Source organism: Bufo bufo, chromosome 1 (genome assembly GCF_905171765.1).
Source record: "Bufo bufo chromosome 1, aBufBuf1.1, whole genome shotgun sequence".
Lineage (NCBI taxonomy): Eukaryota > Metazoa > Chordata > Amphibia > Anura > Bufonidae > Bufo > Bufo bufo.
The window spans coordinates 452,975,697-453,001,671 of NC_053389.1; the positions used below are offsets into that span (position 1 = coordinate 452,975,697).

The following is a 25,975-nucleotide window of genomic DNA, read 5'->3' on the forward strand; positions in this document are numbered from 1 at the left end:
AGAATCGCATGGTTATTTATTTATTTCTGTTACGGCACTTAAGATAATAATAAGCTTAATAATTTTATAGTTTGGACTTTTCGAACGCAGCAATATGTAATATGTTTATTTATTTATTGTTTATATATTTTATTCGTAAAATTGGGAAAGGGGGGATTTAAACGTTATATTTTAGCGTTTGTGGTTTTTTTTTGTACTTACTATTAGCCCCCTTAGGAGCTGGAACCCTTGTCCAATTCACCCTATTAGAGCTCTATTAGGGTGAATAGGACTTCACACTCTCCCTGCTGCCCTGGGCTTTGTGCACAGGGCAGCAGGAAGCTTACCATAGCAGCCAGGGCTTCAGGAGCGTCCTGGCTGCCATGGTAACCGATCGGAGCCTCACGATTACATTGCTAGGGCTCCGATCGGAACTGCCACTAAACCACCAATGACTAATACTGAGGGGACACACTGCGTCACCGATGTTTATTCTACTGGGGTGTTGGGGGGGGCGCACTGCGCCACCAATGAAGATGACTAACCTGTTAATACAAATACAGGAGGCGGGTGCCAGAATCAAATCGACACCCGACCTCTATGACAAGGAGCTGCGATTAGCGTAATATCCTATTCACTCTAATAGAGCTGGCACCCGCCTCCTGTATTTGTATTAACAGGTCAGTTATCTTCATTGGTGGTGCAGTGGCCACAGCCCCTCCTCCTCCCGTCTCTCTACCTATTGCCGGCAGCAGCACAGGGGGGGGTGGGGGAGGGAGAGACTCCTTCTCCACTGCGCTGCTGAGAACATCGGCGGTGGGGCGGAGAACTATCTACTGTGCCCCGCCGCTGTATTTAACTGCAGAGCTGCGGGTCTAGTCGCAAATGGCGACAAGACTAAAAAGTCGTCGCCATTTGGAAACTAAGTCGCATCGCGACCATATTGGTCACCATCTGGAGCCCTGCCCGTAAGTGAAAATGGCCAAATTCGGCCTAAAGTGTCAATATTTTTGTGTACCCACCATTATTGGCACTGCTTTAACACCTTGTACCTCAGGCCAGTTTTCGCCCTTCTGACCAGGCCATTTTTTGCAAATCTGACATGCGTCACTTTATGTGGTAATAGCTTTGGAACAATTATTTATCCAAGCAATTCTAAGATTGTTTTCGCATGACACATTGTACTTCACGATAAATTTGAGTCAACATATTTCACCTTTATTTATGATTTTTTTTTTTAGCAATTTTCTAAATTTCTATTTCTCTGCTTTTAAAACGAAGTGATACCTCATAAAATATTTATTACTTAACATTCCCCATATGCCTACTTTATGTTGGCATCATTTTGTAAATGTCATTTTAATTTTTTTAAGGACATTAGAAGGCTTCGAATTTTAGAAGCAATTCTTAAAAGAAAATTTCCAAAACCCACTTTTTAAGGACCAGTTCAGTCCCACAAAGTGACTTACATAGTGGAAACTCCCGATAAATGACCCCATTGTAGAAACTACGCCCCTCAAAACTAATTTTGCAAACTTTGTTAACCTTTTAGGTGTTCCACAAGAATTAAAGGAAATGGAGATGATATTTCTAAAGTTCACTTTTTTGGCAGATTTTCCATTTTAATCCATTTTTTTCTTTAACACATCAAGGGTTAACAGCCAAACAAAACTAGATTTATTACAGATTCTGCGGTTTACAAAAAGACCACACATGTGGTCGTAAACTGATGTAAGGGCACATGGCAGGGCGCAGAAGAAAAGGAGCGCCATATGGTTTTTGGAGGGCAGATTTTGCTGGATTGTTTTCTAGATGCCATGTCCCATTTGAAGCCCCCCTGATGCACCCTTACAGCAGAAACTCCTAAAAAGTTACCCCATTTTGAAAACTAGGGGATAAGGTGTCAGTTTTATTGGTACTATCTTGGGTACATATGATTTTTAATTGCTCTATTTTAAGTTTTTTGTGAGGCAAGGAAACAAAAAAAATGGCAGTTTTTGGCACAGTTTATTTATTTTACAACATTCATCTGACAGGGTAGATCATGTGCTATTTTTATAGAGCAGGTTGTTACAGACGCAACACAAATGTCTACTTTGCTTCAGCTTTACATAATCAAGCATTTTTGAAAAATAATAAATATTGTTTGGGTCTCCATTTTCTGAACGCCTTATTTTTCTGCCGATCGTCTTGTGCAGGAAGAGTTGATGTTTTTATTGGTACCATTTTAGGGTACGTATTTTTTTGATTATTATTAAACTTTATGGGGCAAGGTGACCAAAAAAAAAAATAGGTCGTTTTGGCAAAGATCTTTTTTTAACGGTGTTCACCTGAGGGGTTAGGTCAAGTGATATTTTAATAGACCTGGTTGTTACGGACACGTCGATACCCAATATGTCTACTGTTTTCATTTTTTCCAGTTTCAACACAATAAAAGCATTTTTGAAACAAACATGTTTAGTGTCTCCATTTTCTGAGAGCCATAGTTTTTTGTTTGTTTGTTTTTTCTCTTCGGGCGACTGACTTAGGTAGGGGCTCATTTTTTGCGGGATGAGGTGAGTGCTTGGTACTATTTTGGGGGGCATATGTCTTTTTGATCGCTTGGTGTTGCACTTTTTGTGATGTAAGGTGACAAAGAAAAAATGGTTGTTTTAACACAGTTTTTATTTTATTTTTTTCTACAGCATTCAGGTGAGGGGGTGGATCATGTGATTTTTTTTTTTATAGAGCCGGTAGTTACGGATGCGGCAATACCCAATATGTCTTTTTTTCACATTTATGTTTTATTTTGTGAATTTTTTTATTTTTTTTTACTTGAAACTTTTTTTTATTATGAAAAACACTAACTTTTTATTTTTGTCCCACTCTGAGACCTCAACTTCTGGGGTCTGATCCCCTCTGCAATGCATTACAATACAACCTGTATTGTAATGCATTGGCTGTTAGCTTTTATGCCGACAGCCTGCCTCTGAGACCCAGCCTAAGTGCTGGATCTCACAGGCTTCCGTAGGAGGCAAGCCCCGATGCCTATGGAAGGCATCGGGCTCTCTTTGTCTGCCATTGGGCACCCATACCCACCGCATGCTGTGGTCAGCTTTGACCATGGACCACAAGGGGTTAATACACCAGCATCGGTGTCTTCACCGATGTCGGCGTATGCAGCAGAGACCCGTTCGTCAGTGACTGCCGGGTCCGTGACGCTGATCTTGAAAGAAAAGCTCATGAAGAAGTCACCATTGCATGCTACTAAAATGCTTTCATGATATAACATCACTGTAGCGTGAACTTTTTACGTTTTCCATAAATTTAAGCCAAATATGCCTAACTTTTTGTGAGTAGTGTAGCTCAGTTCTTATCATACTGATAAAAATGTGGCTTACATAAGTGCTTATGGCTTCTTAGTAGTTTAGAGATAAGGTTTATTAGATGACCCACAGAAAGTGAAAGTACCAGTCACGCTAGGGAGGCTCGCCCCCGTCTGCCAGTGCCCATTCTGAGACTTTGTACTTCATGATAAAGGTGAATTATATTGGCTCAAATTTACCACTATTTATAAAAGAAATTCTAAACTTACAGAAAATTTGCAATTTTCATTTTTTTTTCTGCTTTTAAAGGCATAGTGATAAAATAATTATTACTTTACATTTTCTATATATCTACTTTACGTTTTCATAATTTTTATTTTTAGGACATTAGGTTTAGAATTCTAGAAGTAATAAAAAATTTCCAGAAAATTGGGGACCTTGGTCTAATAGTAATCTACTGACATACACATTACAAACATACATGTACTACCTTTTGAACATATTTCTCAAGCCCCGTTTTCATCCAGCAAATTCTTGTCCGGAAGTCAGTATTTCCTTGTCTTCAGTGCCGTACCGGGTCCCTGGAAGGCGAGCAAAGCCTCCTCTTCCGCTGCTCAGGGAGCCCGGTGACGTCACTGGCAGCCTAGGTAATTATGCAGAGAAGATAGGAGCGGTAACTAGGCCAGTCGACATCGCGCTAAGCCCCGTCCCTCCGGTGATGTCACCAGGCATGGAGCGTTATAATGAATGGAGGCAGGAGGATGAACATGTATCAGGGCGGCGGATCGATGGAGGAGTGGACAATGTGTAGGAGGCATGAATATGTATGAGGGGGGCAGGTACAGGGACGCGATGTTAGACAGTAGAAAACAGGAGATGCCGCCCTGCACTGGGACCCACAGTGCAGTGTGGCAGGAAGTGATCGCACAGATATGTAAACAATCTGTTGGGACTGTAGGAGCCATGCTCCAGTGTAAAAGCTATCTAAAACCCCATCATGGGAACATAGACTCGGCTACTAAAGATGTGAGATGTTTTCTTTAAAAATAAGTTTGATCCTGGACAACCCCTTTAAGGACCAGTTCAGTGCTGAAGTCACTTTGTGGGGCTTACATAGTAGAAATTACCTATAAATGACCCAATTTTAGAAACTACACCCCTTAAGCTATGGATGCTGGCTTCACCTTGCAAACTGTCTTGGGTATGTGCTGTCCTCCCTAATGACTCAAAAGCTCCAGCAGCTAGATGAGTGACTTCATCATAACCAAAGTCCAACTTCACTTGTTGTTCCATCTCTAGGAGTTATAGGATGTAACCAGGAATTAATGTGAGCAGATCAGCCGAGGGAGCAGAATACAAAATCCATAAGAGGGGGATACTTGTTCCTCGGCAGCCAGGGGAAGGGGAACAACCTGCAGTAGTCAGCAATGCATGATCGGAACTGTAGTCTGCTACCTAAATGGGCTGCTGCTGAACAAGGAGAACATGGTGAACAACATGATCAAAAATAGTTGCTATACATATTTAGGACGAAGCATTAGGCTTACTTCACTCAAGCAATGTTTCCATAAATCGACAGCGACCGGAGTGAACACTGACCCATTCATTTCAACAGATACATGCACATAAGCATTGACTTTCCCTGTCTGTTCGGGAAACTTCTCAGCATGTTCTATCTTCACCATTTTCACGTAGAACTTAATACAGGGGTCAGCAACCTTCGGGACTCCAGCTGCTGTGAGACTACAATTCCCAGCATGCACTTACTCAGCTGTAGCTGCTGAAGGATTCTGGGAGTTGTAGTTTCAAAAGAGGTGGCTGATCCCTGGTTCAAGCCAATGGGTCAGTCAAAAAATCCTTGTGCAAAAAAACTCAACTTAGCAAAATTGCAGAGAACACATGTCCTATCTGTTGTGGAAATACCACATATCCATTGCTTTCTTCTCCTGCAGAAAAAGTTCTGTTTATCCATATGCTAATGAGCAGGTAAGTGCACAGAAGGTGGACCCAAGTCACTCTGTGCACCCTGGCTCCTCCCTTTCCTGACTGACAGGACTATGCAGGCAAAGGAAGCAGGAGGCACAAGGGTGCACAAAGTAGATTGGGCCTCGGTGCACTTACCTGCTCTATTGCACATGGATTAAAAGGACTTTTTCTCCAGAATAAAGCAATGTCCTACAAGGCATTGTAACTGGTGTAACTACAAATCTCCTGGTGTCAGAAGGCAATCATTCTGAGTGGATGGACAATTGTGAATCTGTAGATAACAAGTGCTGGTATTACTGTGAAGTGGCATCGCATGCTGGGCGACGGATGCCAGGGCACTGTAAATATTTTATGAGCTACACAGCAAGTTCCTCCTAAACAGCGGTTACATTAGATAAGAAATACGGCAGATTACATCTGTGCTTCATATTACTTGTCAACATGGTATTACCAGCAGGATACAAGGCTGTATACAGGAGCCCTGTGCTAGCCTCCATCTGCAGCTCATCCCCAGCACTAGCAAGGCAGTAGCTTGCGCAGTTATCTCCACAGCGGGCAATGTCACAACCCGACCAACAGCACAAACTACTACCTCAGCCAGGACTGGAGCACATGCCAGGGTTAGCACATTCCCTCCTTACACGAGACATGCTGCTGCCTTGGTCCTTTATGTTCCAGAGTGTGGCCTGCACTTGTCGTGACACTGGACATCTCTACAGATGCTACAATACCTTCATTCATGAGATGGGTGCACTGTACAGAATGACAGCACTGCTGCCGCTGTAGCATCTCCTCTCGGAAGACCACGACAGCAGCACGCAGCCCTGTCCTAATCCCGTCACATGTACATACGAGGCCCCTCCACCAGTCCCTGCCCCATTGGGGCTCACATTCTACTGTGTAAGGCATGCACTGGGATCAGGGTCACAGGAAGACATGGAATGCATGAGGAATGCTCTGTGCCGCCCTCCCGGGCATTGCCGAAGACAAGGACATCTCCTATTCCAGACTTTACTACCCCTAAATCCACCTCCACTAGAAGCTCTCCATACACCCTTCTGACCCACTCATTCGAATATGTACACACCTCCTAACTGCTCTAAACCATCAGAACCCTTTCACCTACTCACCTCAAAAACAATTACCACTAGCTTTAAACTTTAAGGGTAGATGTACACAGCAAATTCCATAACTCTCCATCAATTCTCCCAGAGGAGCAGGATATGTACCCATTCTGTCCCAAAAACCCATTACCGGGAACGCTGGTTCTGTGCTTCTCCAGACATCCATCACCCTCCACCAGAACACTGGCAGCACTCCCCCAGACCCCATCACCCTCCACCAGGAACACTGGCAGCACTCCTCCAGACCCCATCACCCTCCACCAGGAACACTGGCAGCACTCCTCCAGACCCCATCACCCTCCACCAGGAACACTGGCAGCACTCCTCCAGACCCCATCACCCTCCACCAGGAACACTGGCAGCACTCCTCCAGACCCCATCATCCTCCACCAGGAACACTGGCAGCACTCCCCCAGACCCCATCATCCTCCACCAGGAACACTGGCAGCACTCCCCCATCACCCTCCACCAGGAACACTGGCAGCACTCCCCCATCACCCTCCACCAGGAACACTGGCAGCACTCCCCCACCACCCTCCACCAGGAACACTGGCAGCACTCCCCCAGACCCCACCACCCTCCACCAGGAACACTGGCAGCACTCCCCCATTACCCTCCACCAGGAACACTGGCAGCACTCCCCCACCACCCTCCACCAGGAACACTGGCAGCACTCCCCCACCACCCTCCACCAGGAACACTGGCAGCACTCCCCCAGACCCCATCACCCTCCAGCAGGAACACTGGCAGCACTCCCCCATCACCCTCCAGCAGGAACACTGGCAGCACTCCCCCATCACCCTCCAGCAGGAACACTGGCAGCACTCCCCCATCACCCTCCAGCAGGAACACTGGCAGCACTCCCCCATCACCCTCCACCAGGAACACTGGCAGCACTCCCCCATCACCCTCCACCAGGAACACTGGCAGCACTCCCCCATCACCCTCCAGCAGGAACACTGGCAGCACTCCCCCATCACCCTCCAGCAGGAACACTGGCAGCACTCCCCCATCACCCTCCACCAGGAACACTGGCAGCACTCCCCCATCACCCTCCAGCAGGAACACTGGCAGCACTCCCCCATCACCCTCCAGCAGGAACACTGGCAGCACTCCCCCATCACCCTCCAGCAGGAACACTGGCAGCACTCCCCCATCACCCTCCAGCAGGAACACTGGCAGCACTCCCCCATCACCCTCCAGCAGGAACACTGGCAGCACTCCCCCATCACCCTCCAGCAGGAACACTGGCAGCACTCCCCCATCACCCTCCAGCAGGAACACTGGCAGCACTCCCCCATCACCCTCCAGCAGGAACACTGGCAGCACTCCCCCATCACCCTCCACCAGGAACACTGGCAGCACTCCCCCATCACCCTCCAGCAGGAACACTGGCAGCACTCCCCCATCACCCTCCAGCAGGAACACTGGCAGCACTCCCCCATCACCCTCCAGCAGGAACACTGGCAGCACTCCCCCATCACCCTCCACCAGGAACACTGGCAGCACTCCCCCATCACCCTCCACCAGGAACACTGGCAGCACTCCCCCATCACCCTCCACCAGGAACACTGGCAGCACTCCCCCAGACCCCATCACCAGGAACACTGGCAGCACTCCTCCAGACCCCATCACCCTCCACCAGGAACACTGGCAGCACTCCTCCAGACCCCATCACCCTCCACCAGGAACACTGGCAGCACTCCCCCATCACCCTCCACCAGGAACACTGGCAGCACTCCCCCAGACCCCATCACCCTCCACCAGGAACACTGGCAGCACTCCCCCAGACCCCATCACCAGGAACACTGGCAGCACTCCTCCAGACCCCATCACCCTCCACCAGGAACACTGGCAGCACTCCTCCAGACCCCATCACCCTCCACCAGGAACACTGGCAGCACTCCCCCATCACCCTCCACCAGGAACACTGGCAGCACTCCCCCAGACCCCATCACCCTCCACCAGGAACACTGGCAGCACTCCCCCAGACCCCATCACCCTCCACCAGGAACACTGGCAGCACTCCCCCAGACCCCATCACCAGGAACACTGGCAGCACTCCTCCAGACCCCATCACCAGGAACACTGGCAGCACTCCTCCAGACCCCATCACCCTCCACCAGGAACACTGGCAGCACTCCCCCATCACCCTCCACCAGGAACACTGGCAGCACTCCCCCAGACCCCGACCCCATCTCCGGGAACACTGGCTCAGTTCTCCCCCAGACCACACATAGAAGTCCGGCTCTGCGCTCTCTCAGACCCAAATATCCTCTATCATCTGCCCCAGGAGCGCCATGTGCAGCAGTGCTGACCCCACCTCCCCCAAAATGTCTGTAGTGGTGCTGGCGCCCTCCTCTGGAGAGAAGCGGGTACTGAACCTACAAGGCTTGCACCAACCTTCATCCCGATCCCCCTGGCACCAGGTGATGGTAACTTACAACGAGGGCGATGCGAGCACGTATAGCAGATAACAGAAAGCCCCTAGCCGGTGCCAGCTCCGGTAATATGGCTGGATGCCGCGGATGAACACAAGCACGTCTCCGGTACATGTGGTCGCAGCGGCCTCCTCCACAGCAGTGTCATGAGCCGTGCTCTTCTTCTTTCTCCGACCCTCTCAGGACACCAGCCCCGCCGCGCTCCCCCTCTCCCTGCCTCTTGCAGTTTGCATGAAATTCGCGGGAAGCGTCAGGGAGGGCGGGAACTGGCAGCCAAGGCAAGCCCTGCCCTGAAGGCTGTCGGGAAGTGTAGTCCGCAGCCGCCTCTGCAGTCTATTCCTCCCTGTGCATGGGGAATGCAGGCTATTGTGACTGCTCTGGTAATGAGCCTCTACTGTATCGCCTGTTCAAAGACTCAGGCACACACTACTCACAGAAACCTAGGGATATTTGGCTTTCAGATTGAAAAGTTAACACTACAGTGATATTAATTATATCGTGAAGTACGGCATTTAAGTAGAATTTCCTCATCTCAATTTATTGAAATAAAAGCCAACAGTGGTGGGTATACCCCTAGAAAAATGTCAGCGTCTCAGTAACTTGTCATGTGGCCTTGAGCATCAATTACAGCTTGACGACGACGTCTCATACTGTTCACAAGTCGACATTGTCCGCTGAGGCATGGCATCCCACTCTTCTTGAAGGATGGCCCTCAGGTCAATAAGGCTCTGTGGTACAGAGTTACGAGCCTCTACACGGCAACTCAACTGATCCCATAGGTTTCCAATGGGATTCAGGTCTGGAGAAAGTGCAGGCCACTCCATTTGGTTGCAGATCTGTCCTTAGATTTCAGACTTCGCAGTACACAGTACACATCTATGGTCAAACTTTGGGAAAACTCCATGGCAAACCCCACTGTAGAACATTTGGATTTTGTTGAAAGTTCCACTGTGTATTATTATCACTTGTGATTATTAGTTAAAGGGGTTGTCCGGGTTCAGAGCTCACTCAGGGCAAAGGCATTTTTTTTTTCTTCAAAATCCAGTGACGTACTGGGCTCTTCATAGGCTTCCACCTAGCAGTGAGCCCGGTGATGTCACCGGCACTAATGGACAGACTTTAGCGGTGCCCTAGACTGTGAAACAGGTAGGGCAGCGGCAAAGCCCCGCCCATCACCGGGAACACTGCTGGGCAGAAGCCTCCGCTTCGTAGTGTACCATTATAAAGAAAGGCGAGAGCAGGGCAAGGGAGGGCATCGGAGCATGAAGTGCTCCAATGCTCATATCAGGGTGGGCTGGAGAGGTGAAGATGGGGATATGCCTGGGTTCAGCTCTGAACCCGGACAACCCCCTTAAGGTGTCTGTGAAAGAGTACGAGTCCTAGTGTCCAGAGGTAACTCGCCTCCTCCGGCTCCAGTAGTGTCTGCTGCTCCAATCCTTGGTCCACAACTAAGAGCTGAATCCACAGATCCTGCCAGACAAACAGCCAGGAATAGGAGTAGGGTCACTAATACTCGAGAGAGTCATAGCCAGGCTTACAATTGTAACAAGTACACATATACACAGCATATATATCCACACAATGTACACAGCAGATATACACAAATCCAGTATAGAACATATTTACAAATAAATACAATATATAGCATATACACACATAGCATCAAAATCTTGGAAATATATATATATATATATATATATATATATATATATATATATATAACCAAAAATAATCAGCAGCACTGTAAGATGCCGGGTGCAAATCCACAAATGCTCCTTGACAAGGAACAGCACCAATAGAAATGACGAAAAATGGGCAGCACTCCGGACTTGTGGAAATTCAATGATGTTTAAACATCACTGAATTTCCACAAGTCCCGGAGTGCTGCCCATTTTTCGTTTATATATATATATATATATATATATTCATTCCTGGACAGTCCCGTTCTTCCGTTCCGCATCTCTGGATTTGCGGACCCATTAAAGTGAATGGGTCTGCATCCGTGATGCGGAATGACCACAGAACAGCGCCTGTGTATTGCGGATCTGCAAATGCGGTCCACAATACGGCAACGGGCAGCACACTTGTGCAATAGGACTAAGGCCTCTTTCACACGGGCGTCATGTTTTTTGCCCGGATAAGATGCGTGTGCGTTGCGGGAAAACGCACGATTTTTCCGCGCGAGTGCAAAACATTGTAATGCATTTTGCGCGCACGTGAGAAAAATCGGCATGTTTGGTACCCAAACCCGAACTTCTTCACAGAAGTTCAGGCTTGGGATCTGTGTTCTGTAGATTGCTATTATTTTCCCTTATAACCATGTTATAAGGGAAAATAATACTTTCTTAATACAGAATGCATAGTACAATAAGGCTGGAGGGGTTAAAATTTTTATTTTTAAAAAATTTAACTCACGTTAATCCACTTGATCGCGCAGCCGGCTTCTCTTGTCTTCTTCTTTGCTGTGCACAGGAATAGGACCTTTGATGACTTCACTGTGCTCATCACATGGTCCAATCACAGGGTACATCACCATGGTGAGGGACCATGTGAAGTGACGTCACCACAGGTCCTTAGCCGGCAGCTCAACATTACAGAAGAAGACAGAGATCCGCAACTACGCAATCAAGTGGACTCGGTGAGTTAATTTTTTTTTATTTTTACCCCTCCATCACTATTTTATGACCATGTTATAAGGGAAAATAATACAGATCGGGTCCCCAGCCCGATAGTCACCTAGCAACCATGCGTGAAAATCGCACCGCATCCGCACTTGCTTGCGGATGCTTGCAATTTTCACGCGGCCCCATTCACTTCTATGGGGCCTGCGTTGCGTGAAAAATGCAGAATATAGAGCATGCTGCGATTTTCACGCAACACACAAGTGATGCGTGAAAATCACCGCTCGTGTGCACAGCCCCATAGAAATGAATGGGTCCGGATTCAGTGCGGGTGCAATGCGTTCAACTCACGCATCGCATCCGCGCGGAATACTCACCCGTGTGAAAGGGGCCTAAGAGCAGATACTGAGAATACAGCCAGTATACAGGACAAGAGAAGTGGTACTGTGCAGTGTCCATATATACATAATAAGAGCAGGTACTGAGAATTACCCCCAGTATACAGGACAAGAGAAGTGGTACTGTGCAGTGTCCATATATACAGAATAAGAGAAGATACTGAGAATTACACCCAGTATATAGGACAGGAGAAATGGTACTGTGCAGTGTCCTTATATACAGAATAAGAGCAGGTACTGAGAATTACACCCAGTATACAGGACAAGAGAACTGGTACTGTGCGGCGTCCATATATACAGAATAAGAGTAGATACTGAGAATACACCCAGTATACAGGAGAAGAGAAGTGGTACAGTGCAGTGACCATATATACAGAATAAGAGCAGATACTGAGAATACACCCAGTATACAGGAGAAGAGAAGTGGTACTGTGCAGTGTCCATATATACAGAATAAGAGCAGATACTGAGAATACACCCAATATACAGGACAAGAGAAGTGGTACTGTGCAGTGTCCATATATACAGAATAAGAGCAGATACTGAGAATACACCCAGTATACAGGAGAAGAGAAGTGGTACTGTGCAGAGTCCATATATACAGAATAGATACTGAGAATACACCCAGTATACAGAAGAGAAGTGGTACTGTGCAGTGTCCATATATACAGAATAAGAGCAGATACTGAGAATACACCCAGTATACAGGAGAAGAGAAGTGGTACTGTGCAGTGTCCATATATACAGAATAAGAGAAGATACTGAGAATACACCCAGTATACAGAAGAGAAGTGGTACTGTGCAGTGTCCTTATATACAGAATAAGAGCAGATACTGAGAATACACCCAGTATACAGGAGAAGAGAAGTGGTACTGTGCAGTGTCCATATATACAGAATAGATACTGAGAATACACCCAGTATACAGAAGAGAAGTGGTACTGTGCAGTGTCCATATATACAGAATAGATACTGAGAATACACCCAGTATACAGAAGAGAAGTGGTACTGTGCAGTGTCCATATATACAGAATAAGAGCAGATACTGAGAATACACCCAGTATACAGGAGAAGAGAAGTGGTACTGTGCAGTGTCCATATATACAGAATAAGAGAAGATACTGAGAATACACCCAGTATACAGAAGAGAAGTGGTACTGTGCAGTGTCCTTATATACAGAATAAGAGCAGATACTGAGAATACACCCAGTATACAGGAGAAGAGAAGTGGTACTGTGCAGTGTCCATATATACAGAATAGATACTGAGAATACACCCAGTATACAGAAGAGAAGTGGTACTGTGCAGTGTCCATATATACAGAATAAGAGCAGATACTGAGAATTACACCCAATATACAGGACAAGAGAAGTGGTACTGTGCAGTGTCCATATATACAGAATAAGAGCAGATACTGAGAATACACCCAGTATACAGGAGAAGAGAAGTGGTACTGTGCAGAGTCCATATATACAGAATAGATACTGAGAATACACCCAGTATACAGAAGAGAAGTGGTACTGTGCAGTGTCCATATATACAGAATAAGAGCAGATACTGAGAATACACCCAGTATACAGGAGAAGAGAAGTGGTACTGTGCAGTGTCCATATATACAGAATAAGAGCAGATACTGAGAATACACCCAGTATACAGGAGAAGAGAAGTGGTACTGTGCAGAGTCCATATATACAGAATAGATACTGAGAATACACCCAGTATACAGAAGAGAAGTGGTACTGTGCAGTGTCCATATATACAGAATAAGAAAATATACTGAGAATACACCCAGTATACAGGAGAAGAGAAGTGGTACTGTGCAGTGTCCATATATACAGAATAAGAGCAGATACTGAGAATACACCCAGTATACAGGAGAAGAGAAGTGGTACTGTGCAGTGTCCATATATACAGAATAAGAGCAGATACTGAGAATACACCCAGTATACAGGAGAAGAGAAGTGGTACTGTGCAGTGTCCATATATACAGAATAAGAGAAGATACTGAGAATACACCCAGTATACAGAAGAGAAGTGGTACTGTGCAGTGTCCTTATATACAGAATAAGAGCAGATACTGAGAATACACCCAGTATACAGGAGAAGAGAAGTGGTACTGTGCAGTGTCCATATATACAGAATAGATACTGAGAATACACCCAGTATACAGAAGAGAAGTGGTACTGTGCAGTGTCCATATATACAGAATAAGAGCAGATACTGAGAATACACCCAGTATACAGGAGAAGAGAAGTGGTACTGTGCAGTGTCCATATATACAGAATAAGAGCAGATACTGAGAATACACCCAGTATACAGGAGAAGAGAAGTGGTACTGTGCAGTGTCCATATATACAGAATAAGAGAAGATACTGAGAATACACCCAGTATACAGAAGAGAAGTGGTACTGTGCAGTGTCCTTATATACAGAATAAGAGCAGATACTGAGAATACACCCAGTATACAGGAGAAGAGAAGTGGTACTGTGCAGTGTCCATATATACAGAATAGATACTGAGAATACACCCAGTATACAGAAGAGAAGTGGTACTGTGCAGTGTCCATATATACAGAATAAGAGCAGATACTGAGAATACACCCAGTATACAGGAGAAGAGAAGTGGTACTGTGCAGTGTCCATATATACAGAATAAGAGAAGATACTGAGAATACACCCAGTATACAGAAGAGAAGTGGTACTGTGCAGTGTCCTTATATACAGAATAAGAGCAGATACTGAGAATACACCCAGTATACAGGAGAAGAGAAGTGGTACTGTGCAGTGTCCATATATACAGAATAGATACTGAGAATACACCCAGTATACAGAAGAGAAGTGGTACTGTGCAGTGTCCATATATACAGAATAAGAGCAGATACTGAGAATACACCCAGTATACAGGAGAAGAGAAGTGGTACTGTGCAGTGTCCATATATACAGAATAAGAGCAGATACTGAGAATACACCCAGTATACAGGAGAAGAGAAGTGGTACTGTGCAGTGTCCATATATACAGAATAAGAGAAGATACTGAGAATACACCCAGTATACAGAAGAGAAGTGGTACTGTGCAGTGTCCTTATATACAGAATAAGAGCAGATACTGAGAATACACCCAGTATACAGGAGAAGAGAAGTGGTACTGTGCAGTGTCCATATATACAGAATAGATACTGAGAATACACCCAGTATACAGAAGAGAAGTGGTACTGTGCAGTGTCCATATATACAGAATAAGAGCAGATACTGAGAATACACCCAGTATACAGAAGAGAAGTGGTACTGTGCAGTGTCCATATATACAGAATAAGAGCAGATACTGAGAATACACCCAGTATACAGGAGAAGAGAAGTGGTACTGTGCAGTGTCCATATATACAGAATAAGAAAATATACTGAGAATACACCCAGTATACAGGAGAAGAGAAGTGGTACTGTGCAGTGTCCTTATATACAGAATAAGAGCAGATACTGAGAATACACCCAGTATACAGAAGAGAAGTGGTACTGTGCAGTGTCCTTATATACAGAATAAGAGCAGATACTGAGAATACACCCAGTATACAGGAGAAGAGAAGTGGTACTGTGCAGTGTCCATATATACAGAATAGATACTGAGAATACACCCAGTATACAGGAGAAGAGAAGTGGTACTGTGCAGTGTCCATATATACAGAATAGATACTGAGAATACACCCAGTATACAGAAGAGAAGTGGTACTGTGCAGTGTCCATATATACAGAATAAGAGCAGATACTGAGAATACACCCAGTATACAGGAGAAGAGAAGTGGTACTGTGCAGTGTCCATATATACAGAATAAGAGCAGATACTGAGAATACACCCAGTATACAGGAGAAGAGAAGTGGTACTGTGCAGTGTCCATATATACAGAATAAGAGAAGATACTGAGAATACACCCAGTATACAGGAGAAGAGAAGTGGTACTGTGCAGTGTCCTTATATACAGAATAAGAGCAGATACTGAGAATACACCCAGTATACAGGAGAAGAGAAGTGGTACTGTGCAGTGTCCATATATACAGAATAAGAGAAGATACTGAGAATACACCCAGTATACAGAAGAGAAGTGGTACTGTGCAGTGTCCTTATATACAGAATAAGAGCAGATACTGAGAATACACCCGGTATACAGGAGAAGAGAAGTGGTACTGTGCAGTGTCCATATATACAGAATAGATACTGAGAATACACCCAGTATACAGAAGAGAAGTGGTACTGTGCAGTGTCCATATATACAGAATAAGAGCAGATACTGAGAATACACCCAGTATACAGGAGAAGAGAAGTGGTACTGTGCAGTGTCCATATATACAGAATAAGAAAATATACTGAGAATACACCCAGTATACAGGAGAAGAGAAGTGGTACTGTGCAGTGTCCTTATATACAGAATAAGAGCAGATACTGAGAATACACCCAGTATACAGGAGAAGAGAAGTGGTACTGTGCAGTGTCCATATATACAGAATAAGAAAATATACTGAGAATACACCCAGTATACAGGAGAAGAGAAGTGGTACTGTGCAGTGTCCTTATATACAGAATAAGAGCAGATACTGAGAATACACCCAGTATACAGGAGAAGAGAAGTGGTACTGTGCAGAGTCCATATATACAGAATAGATACTGAGAATACACCCAGTATACAGAAGAGAAGTGGTACTGTGCAGTGTCCATATAGTCATACCCCTTGAACTTTTCCACATTTGAAAGTGATAAATGGATTTCAAAATATTTAATAAATATAAATCTGAGTGCAGTTGTAGTCAGCCCTCCTGGAGTCGATACTTTTTAGGACCACCTTTCACTACAATTACAACTTCAAGTCTTTTGGGATATGTCTCTTCCAGCTTTGCACATCAAGAGGCTGAAATTTTTGTCCATTCTTCTTTGCAAAATAGCTGAAGCTCAGTCAGATTGGATGGAGAGCGTCTGTCAACAGCAATTTTCAAGTCTTGCCACAGATTGTCAATGGGAGTTAGGTCTGGACTTTGGGCCATGAATATGGTTTGATATAAACCATTCCATTGTAGGGTTGCACCGGGTATCGAATTATCGATACCCAATCGATAATTTTGTACCGGTATCGATTCGAAACCGGGATTTGCCTTTTACCGATACTAGGCTGTGCTACAGCGTATCACATAACATGGCACACACTGCTCTCAGCGCGCGCCATGTTCCGTCAGCAACACAGGGAAGAAGGAAGCAGTCTCTCCCTCCCCTCTGTGCTGCTGCTGCCACCAATGAGAGTAGAAAGGGGAGGAGCCACTGCGCCACCAATGAAGATAAGTAAGTAATACAGATACAGGAGGCGGGTGTCAGCGGCAGAATCACAAAGCCGGCACCCGACCACTATGACAATGAGCTGCGATTAGCATAATATCCTATTCACCCTAATAGAGCTTTATTAGGGTGAATAGGACAAGGGATTAAAAGATCCCAGGTTCCAGCCCCTAAGGGCGAAATAGTTATTAAATTAAATGTAAAAAAAAAATAAAAATATTAAGTATAAATCCCCCCTTTCCCAATTTTACATATAAAATATATAAACAATAAATAAACATATTACATATCGCCATGTCCGAAAAAGTCCAAACAATAAAAATATCTCCTATGCGGTGAACACCGGAACATAAAAAAATAAATAAATGCACGATTCGCCATTTTTTTTGTCACTTTGTCCTCCCAAAAAATAGGATCGGACTGTTCGATTATGGGGCGGACGTTCCATAAAATGCAGAATGCACGTGGCTTTTTTGGTTTTTATTTTTTTTCCGCGTGGTATCGAATGGTATAGAGTATTGCAATCGTGACAACCCTATTCCATTGTAGTCCTGGCTGTTGTTTAGCATCATTGTCCTGCTGGAAGGTGAAACTGCCCTAGTCTCAAGCCTTTTGCAGCCTCTACCAGGTTTTCTTCAGGATTGCCTAGTATTTAGCTCCATCCATCTTCCCATCAACTCTGTCCAGATTCCCTGTCCCTGCTCAAGAAAAGCATCCTGACACCATGATGCTGCCACCACATTTCACGGTGGGCATGGTGTGTTCAGGGTGATGTGCAGTGTTAGCTTTCCACCACACATAGCGTTTTTCATTTAGGCCAGAAAGTTCAACTTTGGTCTAATCTGACAAGAGCACCTTCTTCCACGTTTGCTCTGCCCTTACATGGTTTGTGGCAAACTGCAAGTGAGACTTCTTATGGCTTGCTTTGAAAAATGTCTTTCTTCTTGCCACTCTTCCATAAAGGGCAGATTTGTGGAGTACACAGCTAATAGTTATCGTGTGGACAGATTTTCCCACCTGAGCTGTAGATCTCTGCAGCTTCTCCAGAGTGGCCATGGGACTCTTGGCTGCTTCTCTAATTAGTGCTCTCTTTAACTGGGCTGTCAGTTTAGGTGGACGGCAATGTCTTGGTATGTTTGCAGTTGTGCCATACTACTTCCATTTTCAGATGATGGATTGAAAACAGTGCTCCGTGAAATGTTCAGAGCTTGGGATTTTATTTTTATTTTTTATAACCTAACGCTGCTTTATACTTCTCCACAACTTTTTCCCTTACCTGTCTGGTGTGTTCCTTGGTTTTCATCATGCTGTTTGGTCACTAATAATCTCTAACCTCTGAGGCCTTCACAGAACAGCTTGTAGTTATACTGACAATAAATTACACACAGGTGAACTCTATTTACCAATTGGTTGACACTTTTCAGAAAGTTTGATAACCATGTATAATTTTCTTTTCACTTCACACGCTACTTTGTGTTGGTCTATCATATAAAATCCCAATAAAATGCAGTTTTTGAGTGTAACGTGAAAAAAATTGAAAAGTTCAAGGGGTGTAAATACCTTTTTAAGGCACTGTACATACAAAATAAGAGTACTATTTTGATTGCTACTACTCTTGTCCAGATATTGAGGACACTGGTGGTGTGCAGGTCTCCTATATACAGAATAAGCAGATAATGACACACTTTTTTTTAATTTATTTTTTTACTTACAGGCTGCAGGTTCTCCTTTCTACTTCTTCTCCTCTGTAGTATTTTGGAGGCTAAAGGACCTGTGAGATGAGCGATCATGTGACATGACATCAAAGGTCCTTTACCCTACCATTACATTATCCCAAATGTCCTTTACACTCTCGTACATACATATATGCCTAGGAGTCATTGTACATAATGGTTTTGTTGCAAAAATTGCAGTAAAACCGTAATGTACAATAATCCCCACAGTTGTGTTCAGGGCTGAGGGCTAAATTGTCTCCCCCTCTGCTGTCCTAGCACAGTGCCACCTGAGGCCACAGCCTCATATTGCCTCATTAAGGATGCACGATTATGGATCCTAAATGCACATTATAATCTGTGGGTCTGTGAAAACCATGGATGACATCCAATTGCTGTCTGTATTTTTACAGCCCTATAAAAATGAATGTGTCCACGTTCAATCCCCATAAAATGCGGTTCATATATGGACCGAAAATATGGTCGTGTGCATGAGGCCTAAGGGTACATCCACATGGGATGGACATGCTGCTAAATATTCCATCTGAATTTTTTGGGTGGAAAATCTGTGGCATATTACAGTACCATCAAGGTGGATGAAATTTTAGCATATCTCATCCAAACACTGCAGGAAAATTAGCGCTGTAAGTCACTTTATGTGTGGATTTTCACAGAACTCACTCTTTACAATGCGTTGGGTGAAAACTAGTAAAATATGCAAACTTGCTGCGGTTTTCCTGAAAATTCCAAAACAAATCTACAAGGGATTTTTTCCAACTGAAATTTACGTCCCATGTGTGGAAACACGGTATGGAGGCATGTTGCAGCCTCTGTGCAATGAGGCATAGCTGCCATGCGAACGCTGAGCCAGCATATAAATATACCTTCACAATCCGCACAGCAGGTCAATTTTCCAAGCATAATACGCATCATATACATATACCCTTACTCAGCCACCACCATAAACATTCACGATCAACTTATCTCCTGCAGGAACATGTTGAAATCCAAAATGGCCAATCCCTCTTTCCCCCCCCCCCCCCCCCATGCAAATTAAATCTTCGGCTGATCTCAATGAAATTGAGTGGCTCAGCATTTTTTTCTCATATAGGTATGGCCAACTACAGAAAAATATTTGTGGCCAAGACAAATGACTGATATGAAGACTGATAAATTCTTGCAATTGGATGAAATAAAACCATTCTTCACAATATTCAAAACCGAAAACAAATTTGCAGGTTGATTAGTAAATCTCCCCCATTGGGCTAATAAACAGGTTAGTAAAACCATCGGAAACTAGGTGTTCGCTGATTTCTTAAATAATGGGACAATTTATTACAGAACTGTACCATTTATTTTACACACAAATATGACAGTTCTCTCAGTTTACAAAAGCTAACAAAAAATATGGAATGTTATAGTATTGTTTTGCATAAAATTAAGTACACATTGTACTTTCCAAGGGTTTTGTCCACCAGTCTAACAAGTTGACCGAATGGGGTTATTTTTTTATATATTTTACCACGTTCAGATCAATCCTCACCCATTCAGTCTGTTAAACAAACGATCATTTACTGCACGTAATTTATATTCAGAAGGCCCACAATGCTACTCACACAGGGACATTTATTGAGGTGTAAGTTTGTTTTCATGAATGACTGAGCTCATTAGTATAGCAGTTAAAAAGGTAGCCACAGGCTAGGTGGCCGCTCAGTGTAGTTCATCAAATGCGTCCTTCAGGAAAGAAAAAATAATTTCACTTAGGAGGAAACATTCATCTGCAGTACACTCTGTGTCGCGTCTTCAAGAACAATCATTCCAAGCAGTCATGACTCTCCATTCTGTACTTTAGCTGCTGGTGGTTGCATGAAGTCCTTAAATGGAACCAGAGCTTCTTTTAGAGCCGAACACACTTCAGAGGAAGAACACGTGATGCATTCCACTAATGTCGGGTAAAGAGAAATCACCTGGGCCCAAGTGTTATCATCCACTGTAACAAAGAATATATATTATGTAAGAAGATGCAAGCCATGTCTACATAATAAATATGCACGCTTTCGCAAAATGTTCCCTCACACCTCACTGTTATAAGATGGAATGAATAAAAAGTTTATTTTTAATTTTTTATAAGATCACAGACCCATAAAATAGTAATAATGCATAAATCCAGACAAATCCAATGCATTCGGAAAGTCTTCAGATCCTTTCACTTTTTTCATATTTTATGTTGCGACCTTGTGCTAAAGTAAAAAAATAAAATATCAAGTTTTCCCCATCAATCTGTACTTAATACTCCATAGTAAGAAAGTGAAGACAGAATATTAGATTTTTTTTTTGCAAATTTATTAAAATAAAAACTGAAATTTCACAAGGACATAAGTATTAAGACCCTTTGCTATGACACTTGAAATGTAGCTCTGGGGACCTCCTATTTCTCTTGATCATCCTTGAGATGGTTCTACACCTTGGAGTCCACCTATGGTTAATTCAGTTGATTAGACATGATTTGGAAAGACACATCCCTGTCACTACACTGTCTCACTGCTGACAATGCATATCACTGCAAAAGCCAAACCATGTGGAGGAAAGAACTAACTGTAGAGCTCAGAGACAGGATTGTATGGAGGCAAAGATCTGGAGATGTGTACCAAAAAATCTCTGCTGCACTGAAAGTTCCTAAGAGCACAGTGGCCTACATAATTTACACAATTCTTAAATGGTAGAAATTTGGAACGACCAGAATTCTTCCTAGAGATTGCCGCCCCTACAAACTAAGCAATTGGGAAAGAAGGGCTTTGGTAATAGTGACTGAGAACCTTATTAGCCGAGCTCCAAAGATCCTGTGTGCAGATGGCAGAAACCTTAAGGTTAGTCATGACTGCACACTCCACCAATCTGGGCTTTATGGCACAGTAGCTAGAAAGAAGTAGGAAAAGACACATGAAAGGTTGCAAGAAAGCACCTAAATGAGACTCAGATCTGATGAAACCAAGATTGAACTTTTTGGCCTCAATTCTAAGCGTTGTGTCTGGAGGAAACCAGCTACTAATCACTTCCCAATACCATCCCTACAGTGCACCATGGTGGTGGCAGCATCATGTATTTCAGCAGTTGGGACAGGGAGACTGGTCAGGATTGAAGAAAAGCTGAATGGAGCCAAGGTACAGAGATATTCTTAATGAAAACTGATCCAGAGTGCTCTGGACCTCAGACTGGGCTGAAAGTTCACCTTCCAACACAACAATAACCCTGAGCACACAGCCAAGACAACACAGGAATGGCTTAGGGACAACTCTGCGAGTGTCCTTAAGTAGTCCAGCCAGAGCCCCTATCCAATTTGACAGTTGAGGGTCTGCAGAGAAGAATGGCAGAAAATCCCAAAATCCAGGTGTGCAAACCTTGTGGCATTATACCCAATAAGGCTGTAATCGCTGCAAGAGATGCTTCAAGTGAGTAAAGGATCTGAATATTTGTCAATGCAAGATTTTAGTTTTTCCTTATGGGGAATTGAGTGCAGAATGAAGGGTAAATTTTTTATTTTTTTATTTTAGTAAAAAGCCACAACATAAAAATGTGAAATAAGTGAAAGAATGTAAAGACTTCCGGAATGCAGTGGCTATGGCAACTGGATGACAACATGTAACTAAGCTACTGTTCAGTGCGGTAATAGTACGTCATGGGCCTAGGTGCTGCACCCGCACCATCACTTGTGGGTGTCTGCTCTACTATACATCCGCCACCCTGCTTTAACTACTGGGATTGGAGGTAAACCTGATCCTGACAGATTAACTCCTCAGATGCCTCAGTCAATAGCAGCAGAAAAAGCACAAAATCTTTTCTAAAAAAAATAAATAAAAATGAGCTTTTTACCATATACCTTATAAGTTTGGTATCTCCCCGCAGAATAAAGTTAACATTCATTTTTACCACGCAGTAAACAATGTAAAATAAAAAAAGATACCCTAAAAACAATGGCAGAAATGACATTGTTTTTTTCAGAAGGTACAATGCAATAAAATGTGGGTCAATAAAACACACATCTTTTTCAATTTAATACCTTGAAGTGCTATTGCTGAACATACGATGCTGCTTTTGTCTTTGTTCTAAACATATGATTATATAGATTTACTGAATTTATTTTATAACATCCCATTTAAGAATAGGTTCGGTGTACAAAAGCATATATACATTACATACAGAGAAGGAAAAAGACAAGTGGGGCTAACTGAAGACTTCAAAAATAATGGTAGGGGCATATTTGTATTTCTTTTATTCCAAATCTAACCAGTCCCAAATCTTTCTTTTTGTCCTTACATCTCCAGTAAACAGAACTCTCAATGCTCCTAAAAATAAAATCCCAATGCATCTAAATGTAGTCACGAAAGGCTCAGGAATTCCCACCAAGAAAACCATAGCAACTCATATGAAATATTTGTAATCCTTAGGTCTGTTTCACGCTGGCGTTACTCGTTACTGCACGCAGCATTTTTTTGTCCGGGCGCCTCTCAGCATATTTGCCATGCTGCGGCCAGATCTCCTCTGGTCCCCATTATAGTGAATGGGGCTGGGAGGACTTCAGGCAGAACATGGCTGTCAGGGTAGTTATGGTTCCGGCAGGCTGTTCCCCTGCCGGAATGAGTAACACCACTGTGAAACAGGCCTCAATACATTTTGTTAATCTTTATTCACAGACTTATTACAATAATGATTTTATACATATCTGATAAACATGTCAGTGTAACTAAATAAATAGGTTAGCCTAAAAGGTTTATTTTGAACTTCACAAATACTGCAAAAAGCCTAAAAGGTACATACTTTTACATGGACCTATACTCCGGCTGCAGAAACGCTTGTTCCCCATATCTGGCCTGTGTAAAAGGTGCCAGCGATCACCCGATGTGCAAACGCTTCTTCTTTGGGTGATCCTATAGTTCTGACAGCACCAAAAATCATCATTCCTGTGCAGCGTATAGTACTGTCTAAAGTGATCTGCTGCCCAGGAACAATGATGACTGCTGCATGTTTCATTCCCAATAATTGCCTGAAATATAGGAGGGGTTATCCGACACTAACAAACGCTCCCCCATATACCAGGCCCCTCACAACGATTCTACTTACCTGGCTCCCCGCGCCGCTCCTGGTCCCCGCACCGCCGTTGCTGCTTCTCCCCCGTGGATGAAAACATGGCAGGTGGTGATGGGGATCAGCCTCCCTAGCATCGTGGGTGACGCTAGGGAGACTTGTCCCTACCTGCCATTAGCTGGCGGGGACACCAGATGTTTTCATCCACGCACGGGGAGAAGCAGCAGCGGTGCGGGGACCAGGAGTGGTGCGGGGAGCCAGGTAAGTAGCCCAGCATATGTGGGAGCATTTGTTAGGGTTAGATAACCCCTTTAAGTTTAGACCCTCAGACACAGACTGCCATAAACACACCTATGCCCACTGACAGAAAAGCCGTCGCTTTTATCATACCATGTATTCTTAAGCAAGAGCAATAATAAAAATGTTCCAAACATTATGAATACAAGGGGGTATGAGGGACACAGTCAATTTTTTATTTTTTTTTCTGTTCTTCAAATGGATTGGGATGCTCAACCTGTGGCCCTCCAGCTGTTGTAAAACTACAACTCCCACCATGCCCTTCTGTAGGCTGATAGCTGTAGGCTGTCCGGGAATGATGGGAATTGTTGTTTTGCAACAGCTGGAGGGCCGCAGGTTGAGCATGCCTGGATTAGAAGAACAGAAAAGTGATGTTAACTCTCCCTAAGTTGTCCTGGTGGGTCAACAGCGATTGCCACATAGTCAAGTGGTTGTGTTAATATGGTTTTGATACGGTGGAAAAAACACTAAGGTTTACGGCAGTTTATCTTTGGCTTCTGTATATATTGTAGTCTAGCTCAACCATGAGTCCTTTCCACACTTCTGCTTTATGTGGTGTTTTTTATAGGCTATATAGTGCAACAGTGTAATTGTGTATATCATATACAGCGTAGACACCATTGACATGAACTGGTGCAAAAACCACATGGTTTGAGCTTCCCTTCCGGTATTATTTGGTCTGCTATCGTTTTTATCAGAAAACAGACCACAAAACTGTGATGATTTCTTCATCTGTACTGCTTTCATGCCTCTGAACCTTTTCATGTTATTCTCTACCCTTATGGCAGTGTAGGAGTTAAATACAACATTAGCATTACTGGAATCCATAAAAGCACCTAATTTCAATTAGTCAAATTGTGCAGGCTACTGTAAACCTCGCTCAAAATGCTTACAGGCACTGCGTGGCCATCAAAATGGTTAAAGGGGTTGGCCCCCCTAAGTATCAAAAATCCAACGTGCCCTAGACAATAGCCAAAACCGGGACGTATTTCTATCATGTGACATGTACTGGCTATGTGTTCACCATGACATGCCTCCCTGGAGGAGCTCCTCAGACCGGATGTGTGGGCGGAGCAGCTGCAAAGTGAAAGTAAAAATCCCAGCATGCATTGCAGCAAGCATGTTCAGAGGAGCAGTCACATGACATCCCCGCCCACCTGTGTGAGCCCCTCAGATAATATCAATAACTCAGTCATCAGTGAATAACCTCTGTACAGACATAGCAATAGGAAGTGCGCCCCAGTCCCAGCAGCACACAGGAATATGATGCTAATGTATCATACATATGTTACCGGGGGGAGGGGGACCTGTTCATAAACTTGCTGTAGGGCCCGGTCATCTTTAGTTGCACCATTGGAATTAAAGAGGACCTTTCACTAGAATAAAAAATGTAAACTAAGCATACAGACATGGAGAGCGGCGCCCAGGGATCTCCCTGCACTTACTATTATCCCTGGGCGCCGCTCCGTTCTCCCGCTATAGGCTCCGGTATCTTCATATGTTCGGCTCAACTGGGTGGAGCCTGCCGGCGTCTCCTTCTCCCAGGCTGTAGCGCTGGCCAATCGCAGCGCTCAGCTCATAGCCTGAGAGAAAAGAACCTCTCAGGCTATGAGCTGAGCGCTGTGATTGGCAGGCTCCACCCAGATGAACTGAACATATGAAGCTACCGGAGCCTATACAGGGAGAACGGAGCGGCGCCCAGGGATAATAGTAAGTGC

The 25,975-nt window shown here is 44.2% G+C and overlaps 1 protein-coding gene across 5 annotated transcripts in view; it reads right to left on the bottom strand.

Moving 5' to 3' along the window:
* Positions 1 to 20,382: 20,382 nt before the first annotated feature.
* Positions 20,383 to 25,975, bottom strand: part of MON2 (MON2 homolog, regulator of endosome-to-Golgi trafficking) — a 117,930-nt gene continuing 112,337 nt past the window's right edge. For all 5 annotated transcript variants that reach the window (XM_040408411.1, XM_040408393.1, XM_040408403.1 and 2 more), the window contains one exon: positions 20,383 to 20,868. In XM_040408411.1, the coding sequence (XP_040264345.1) occupies positions 20,705 to 20,868 (164 nt within the window). In that variant the 3' untranslated portion in view covers positions 20,383 to 20,704. The remainder of the gene's footprint in view (positions 20,869 to 25,975) is intronic.